Genomic DNA, 7,279 nt, shown 5'->3' with positions numbered 1-7,279 from the left:
ATACAGTTTCCTGAAAACTGCCTTAAGCAGACTAATAAAAAAAATTATTGACACACACATAGTGATGGGTCCTCCAAGTTACCAGACCACCCCTACTGAAAATATATTTGGCTACACATTAACAGTTGCTGTTTAATTTAGTCAGTTTTGTGTGCACCCTATCCTCAAACTCTTTGTCAGGTTCACAACTTCCTTTCCTAGGAGTCTGCCAAGCCATTGATCAATAGAATGAAAAGGCTGCAAACATCTAGGAACTGTCTTCCGATGTCTTGCAAATGGGTCTTGGTGCTTCCCACCTCTTATTTATAAATTCAGATTTCAGGACATCAATAAACCTCACACCTGGCTTTCGCTCTGACTTTATTACACAGCTTTCCAAAAGGTAGGCTGTTTTCCCCCTCTTTTGTCTTCAGTGCATTTCCCACAGCCCATCATGGCCGTTTCGTTTCAGAGCTTTCCAGAGAGGAACTCCATGTCTCGACAGCCTTTTTAGTGTTGTCAGGATCTTTTCCTTCTAGTCTACGATTGCAGAGTGGCCGGCGGTACAGCAGGTTGAAAAATAAACAAGTGCTTTGGGGCTGTACTTTGTTCAGCTCTTCTCTTTATCTGTTTCCCTTATCCAGTTGCCCTTTCCCCATTCCCTAGCACCTTTCCACCCCCTACCCTCGGTTGCCTTGTTGTTCCGGGTCTTTTATCTCCTGTTCTTCTCCTGCAGTTCCAGTCAAACCCCAACCCCAAACCCCACACATCCTTTGGTCACACCGCCATTAGTGATTAAAACAATAGCCATTCTGAGCTTACTTTAAAAAATTAAAAAAGGCCTCAGAAAATGTTCAGTGCTCCCAATTTTATTTTTATTTAATGCTAAAAGTTAAAGAAAAAAAAAAGGTACTGTAAATCTGACACATGACAGAATGCAGGTGATTTTTCCATAGCGTGATTTTAAAATATAATAATGTTGGTATCTGAGATTACACTCACTTAAGCTGACATGAGTTTCATCATATATAGAAAAAGTATCACCTTCAACTTAAAAAAAAAGTAAAGGTTAAAAGGTGGCACACTTTAAAAATACTTGGTGGCCAAGGAAAGGTATATAGTAAAAGTTGTAAACCATGTGTATGTTCTCATAACTTTTAATGTGAGGCCACATGAAAGACAGTACATCTGTTAAATTCTATAAATGTTAAAGCAAAAAAGGGAAAGCTTCAACACCCCATCCCCTAATATTTTGAGTATTAAAAGCACAGCTGAAATATTTAGGATCTGAAATCGGATACTGCCCATGTACAGTTAAGTAGCTTTCTGACATTTTTATCCAGCTGTGGAGGATGTCTGCACTGCCATCAGGTACAACAAAAGATCAAACCCATGCCCCAGCGTTAACTTTTTAACTTAAGAGAATGCCAGAAAAATAACCCGGATCAACATTTTACAGCTGCAAGCCTTCCACGAAGGCCACCCAAGGGCCAGGCGGCCTCATGCAGACCTTAGTTTTTAATGGGAGTAACCTCAACACACAGCCCTTTAAAGCTATTCCTGTTCTCCCCCTCTCCCTAAACACCAGCACAGAGAAACCATAGGTTGTCTTTTCCACAGCTGGATAGACTTATTCAAAACAGCAGGATGGTTCTTTACTAATCTTTTTTAGAAAGCTTATCTGTATTGAGACTGCAAAGCATACAGATAGCTACCACGAATTAGGTCAAATGACTGATCAACTTGTAAAATCTATGAGGTCAAATTCCAGTTTATAATAAAGTGCTTAGATACACATTTATACAACAAACCATAATAGTTGAATTCTTTACACATGTCTTTATGGGCATGTAAAATTGACTCTGTGTTTCTGCAAGTGTGTTTCTGCATTTACATAAGAGAAACCAGTCTGATCTGAGTCATAGATGCGCCAATTAAAAAAAAAAAAAAGTGTAACAACAAACTGGTTAATCATGCAAGTCTGTTTGTAATATAACAATGACCGGTAACATGAATTTGCACAGCATTAATAATAAGTGCCCTCATTAAAAACACTACAACAAAAATACTGTATTTGGTGCAGTATCTGATTTTCAAGTGTTAATAAACGGACCATTAAAAAATATTTGAGCAATTTAAAAAAGACAAAAACGTAACTAAAAAAGACTCCAAAGAGGGTAACAATCTCTATTTTCAAATTAAAATAGAAGCTGGGTCATAAACGATACACGTAAGTTGTAGTAGACCTTGAAGCCATGATTCAGCCTAATTATAGGGCCAAGTTACAAACACCTGAACATAAAAGGATTTAAAATAGTGTTCCTGTCAATGTTAAATCGTAACAGCACAAAAGAAAAACCAGTATCACTGTGAGACAACTATTTCTAATAACAGATGATTTATTGGTTTAAAAAAATCGTTTTACTGATGCAAAATAGTAATCAAAAGAAATTAGTTTACAAAAGGTTTCTAAGAATAGTTTGAGAGGTGGGGCCTGCCTATTATTAAAACCTTTTCTTTAATTTTCACTAGTTTATCATTTTTTTTTTCCAGAGGAACAGTATTATTCACTTGGTATTTCAAACACACGTAAGAAGGAAATTACAGGTTTCCTCCACCCCCATCTGGGCTGTCACTGATATGCCCACGGGCAGTCCCGGCAGCACCACGCGCTGTTACTGTCATTGTACCATACTGTATTTAGCACTCACTAGAAACAGGGGGTAGGTGATAGTACCAACAGCAATAGCACTACAGGTAAATGATAAAAAACAAAACGAAACGAAACACAAAACAGAAACGAAACCAATCCCACAATCTCCAAGTTCACCTGAACTGTAACTTCTCTTGCGACTCTTTTCAAAGGAAACGACACCACCACCACCAAACAGAGCTCTGGGGTGTTTAAAAAGACAAGGTGACGCTGCAGAGCCGGGCTCTGCTCAAAGACGGCAGTGCCATCTTGCACACGCCACCATCCATCATCACCGCCCTTCAGTCACTGAATTGTGTATTATGTAACCAACGAACATGCAGCGTTGTAATCTTACAACTGATCACGTGGGCAGTGAACAGTGGTCAACTTTGCCTTTCAAAAAAAAAAAAAAGAAAAATCCCCCCTCCCCAAAACCACACAGTCCAAAAAATCTTTCAGCAGCAACTCTCAGGCAGTCATCACTATCCCAACAACTGAACTTTAAGAACAAAACAGAGAAAGACTCAAAATCTGTTTTCCTGCTACTCTGAGAGGACAATGTTTTGGGGTAAACTTGGTGACATTTCTCAGTGGCATGCTGCCCACTTCACAACAGTGCCCCCTTCGCTCATTCCATTTCCTTCTCCACCAACTGGCCTCTGGCCTGAGAGAGGGGCCAGCAATAAGGAATAACAGACAGTAAGGCAATCTTACAATGTCAGAAAATGTATTTGGCTTTTTTTTTTCTTTTTAAAATAAGTGCATACAAATACAGCTAGAAGCATTTCGGATTTGCCAAGTGCTCTAAAAAAGCAGCGCAAGTCACAGCCTACATTGAACGGTAACTGTCACCAGGATAATAAAGCACAAAGATATGCTAATAACATTAACAAAAGAAGAAAATGCCTTTATAAGTACATACCTTTTGTCGTCAAAAAAAAAATATAGAAACACAATGTATTCAAAAAAATCAAAATTATACAGCCATGTTTATGAAGTCTACATTTCCCTTGTCTTGGATATATATATATATGTATATATATATATATATATATGTGTGTGTGAGAGTGTGTGTGTGTGTGTGTGTATATATATATATATATATATATATATATATATATATATGGAGATATATACACAATTCAAGCAGTTTTAGTTAAGGGTAATCATTGGGTTTTTCTGAAACCGGAAAGTCACGAGTCTCTCTCTTTTTTCACTTTCACATCTCCAGCAAGGATGGTTGCAATTTCCCCTTGCATAAAGGCCCAGGGGACATTGGAGCCCACAAGAGGGCATTTTTCCCCACTGGGACAATAGACCTCTCCACTAGCTCCCTGCTGTTTGATGCTTTGTCTGGAGCAAGGGAAGCAGAACTTGTGCGAAGGGACAGACGGGCACTGCACAAAGTGGGTGTCCTCCAGCCGCTCGTGGCAGAGGGTGCAGCATAGAGGGGCGCTGGCTGCCAGAGAAGAGTCTGGGAGGCTGGCAGGATGCACTGGCTCCAGTCCTCCTGTGCTGCCGGCCCCCTGGCCCCCCACCTCTCTGGGGCCTAGCCTTCTTTGGTTCATAGAGGACGGAGAGGGTGGACTGCTGCTATTCCTCCTGGTAGTGGAGTGAACCTGGTTGGCATCTTTCGAGGCATGACTGCCCCCTGCATTGTCTGCTACTAAGATCAGGGCTGCCATGGGCGACTGGCCGTTCTGAGCCGCTTCAGGCGGTGTGGTCCGGTTGGAATGAGGTGAGGCAGTGGGTGGTGGTGGAGACACAAAAGAGGATGTAGGAGTTATGGGGATCTTGAGCCCTTCTGTGGGTGTGGACAGCCATGGCTGTGCCTCTCCATTGATCTTAGGGGGCCCGACTTCACCTTCTGGTTCTGGAGAAGGCTTTCTTTTCCTTGCTGTTCTTGCAACTGGCAGGGGGAGAAAAGAAAAGGGAAAAAACAAAAACAAAATAAACGGATGTGCACCGAAAAGGACGGTTCTTTTACTAACACAAGATTCACTAAAGAATTTGTTCTCTCAAAGCCTGTACAGAAAATCTCACATGAATTTCCAGTGCACGTGCAACTCACAACACTTAAGACTCACGGGGCTCTGGGGCAGGATTTTAAAAGGCCACAGAACACAGCACCTATGCAACGGCCTGTTTCTACACAAGCATGCATGTACCCAGGCTGAACTGTGCACACGATCGTCAACATCCCCCAACAGGTTAAAAGGTGGCTGGTGCCCTCACGCTCCCATCCAAGAATGTGCTGGGAAAGGAAAACCCTGTGTCAGTGCCTATCAGCCCAGTCTGACTCATCTCTGTTGTGCTGCTTCAGCACAGGAACACGTTGCCACTAAGCACTGGTTCCGCCTCAGGCAGATCAGGAAGTTGGGTGTTTGTTGTTTCTGGGCTGGGGTAGAATGGTGAATGGAAAGCACACCCCCCTCCTCTGCTCTGCGCCCCCCCTTTCTCCCCTAGGGCCCCTCGCTCCACAGCCGCCCCTACCTGCTTTAGACCCGTTGGCCCCGTTGGCCTCGAAACCCAACAACCTGCCTGCAGTCAGGGCCGGCTCCTTCTTAAACTTGCTCTCGAAGGGCCCCGAGTGGCCGTGCTGGTGCAGCGCCAGCAGCGTGTCTCGCACGGTCTTGGGCCGGTTGACCCAGTCCTGCTCTCCGGGCCCGCGGCCTTTGCTCGCGCCCTCGGCGCCCAGCTCGGTGGCGCCGGCCGCGGTGGCGAGGCTGTCGGCCGCGCCGCGATGCGAGGGCGGCGGCGGCTGCTTCTCCTTGGCCGCCGCCTCGCGCTGCTCGTGCTCCACGGCCGCGCTGCTGGACACGGACGCCGGCCGCTTGTGCGAGCTCAGTTCGGCGGGCTGCGCCGAGCCCAGGCCGGCGGCCGCGGCCCCAGACACTGCGGCCAGCGAGGCGGCGGCGCGGCCGCTGAGGCCGAGCGCGGCGGGGAGCGGCGTGGCCGAGCCGTTCATGAGCGGCACCAGGGTGGGCGGCACGGCGTGCCCGCGCCGCGGGTTCGGGCTCTGGCGGTTCAGCTCCGGGGGCTCCTCCAGCTTGGAGAAGCCGTTGGGCACCAGGATGCCGTTCACGGGCGGCGGCTGCGGTGTCGGCGGCTGGGCCAGGCCCGCAGCCGGGCGGCTGCCGCCAAAGTCGGAGCCGAGGCGCGGGGGCCGCTCGGCGGCGGCCGCCAGGGGGTAGCGCTCCAGGGCCTGCGGGGCGCGCGGGGCGGCCTCGGGGCCGCCGTGGCCCAGCTGCTGCTGCTGCAGGAGGATGTCCTTGGCCGAAAGCGGCGGCGGCTTGGCGGCGGCGGGGGTCGCAGCGCCGGGCGGGGAGCGGCCCTCCGGGAAGCAGCCGTGCGCCCGCTTGAGCTGTCGCGCCGTCTCGATGACGAACTCAACGCGGTCGGCGCCCTCGTAGTTGACGCAGCCGCGGCACACGGGCTCGGTGAAGTCCCAGATCATGGCCCAGGGCATGCGGGGCAGGTCACACAGGTAGCACGACTGCCGCCGGGACGCGGCCGCCACCGCCACCGCCGCGGCCATGTCCGAGGAGCCCGCGGCGCTGGAGGTGGAGGAGGAGGAGGAGGCGGAGGAGGAGGGGGCGCCGCCGCTCCCCGCCGGCACCACGCGCGCCCTCCTCCCCCCCCAACCCCGCGTCTCCCCCACCAGCGGCGGCGGCGGCCGCAGAGGCGGCGGCGGCGGCGGCAAAGCCCGCGAAGGCTCGGCGCCCGCGCAGCGCCCCCGGGGCACGAGGGGCGGCGGGCGCAGGGCGAGGGGCTGCAGCCGCGGCAGCACGTCCCCCCGGCCGGCGCGGGCGCGGGCGGGCGGCGGGGCGGCGCGGCGCGGCGGGCGCGGCGGCGGCGGCGGCGGGAGCTCGGCCGGGGCCGCGGCCGGCCTCCAGACCGGGGCGAAGACGGGCCGCGCGGGCGCGGGGGAGCGCAGCAGGTCGCGGCGGCGGCCGGCGCGGAGTGCGGGGCGGGGGGCGGGGAGGCCGGGGGGGCGGGGGGCGGGGGGCGGCCGCCGGGGCAGGCTCAGCCCGAGCGGCGGGGCATGCCGCGCCGAGGCGGCGGCAGCAGCCGGACGGCGTGGAGCACGGGCGCGGCGCGGGCCACGGGTCGCTCCGCTGTTCTCTCACAGCTCCCGGCGTCGCCGCTCTCCAGCGCCCGCGTCAGCGCCCAGCCCGCCTCTGCTCCGTCGCCGCCGTCGCTGCTGCTGCTGCCGCCGCGGCCGCTCCACTTCTACAGACTTGATTCTTCGACAGCTTCGCACGGCGCCTGCGCGGGCCCCCTCCCCTCGCGCGCGCGCCCGCCCTCCCCCGCGCCCTCCCCCTCCCCCTGCGCGGGGAGAGAACGAGCGCTGCCGGGAGAGCCGGCTCCGAGGCGCCCGCCCGCGGGTCAGCGCCGCCCGAGTGCGCCGGGGCCGGTGTCCCCGAGGGGAAGGCGGCGCGGCCGTCCCAACGCTCGGCTGCCTCCACTACTCGGTCCCCATTCCTCCCCTCCAGGATGTTTGGGCCAAATCGCGCTAGTGCTCGTGTTTTCAAAAGCCCCTCGGTGACTGGCGCTGTCAGTCTCGAGAGCGGGGACTGTCAGTGTGGCGTGGCTCAGTTCTGT

The 7,279-nt window shown here is 52.6% G+C and overlaps 1 protein-coding gene across 1 annotated transcript; it reads right to left on the bottom strand.

Annotated features, from left to right (window-relative positions):
- Positions 1-832: 832 nt before the first annotated feature.
- Positions 833-6,848, bottom strand: IRF2BP2 (interferon regulatory factor 2 binding protein 2). The gene is made up of 2 exons (XM_059170423.1): positions 5,168-6,848; positions 833-4,583 (listed from the first exon to the last, which is right to left on the bottom strand). Exons 1-2 carry the CDS (start codon positions 6,210-6,212, stop codon positions 3,868-3,870), a joined length of 1,761 nt encoding a protein of 586 aa, XP_059026406.1. The 5' UTR covers positions 6,213-6,848; the 3' UTR covers positions 833-3,867.
- Between the last annotated feature and the right edge of the window lie 431 nt (positions 6,849-7,279).

The sequence above is a fragment of the Mustela lutreola genome, chromosome 4 (assembly GCF_030435805.1).
Source record: "Mustela lutreola isolate mMusLut2 chromosome 4, mMusLut2.pri, whole genome shotgun sequence".
Taxonomy (NCBI): Eukaryota; Metazoa; Chordata; class Mammalia; order Carnivora; family Mustelidae; genus Mustela; species Mustela lutreola.
Note: the sequence above shows the minus strand (reverse complement) of the source record. Positions and strands in the feature narration are given on the sequence as shown.

Excerpts from the sequence above, each read along its gene's own strand:
- IRF2BP2 (XM_059170423.1), bottom strand. The coding sequence starts at position 6,212 with ATGGCCGCGGCGGTGGCGGTGGCGGCCGCGTCCCGGCGGCAGTCGTGC. Across the intron at positions 4,584-5,167 it reads GGCCAACGGGTCTAAAGCAG|TTGCAAGAACAGCAAGGAAA; the intron begins GTAGGGGCGGCT and ends TCCCCCTGCCAG.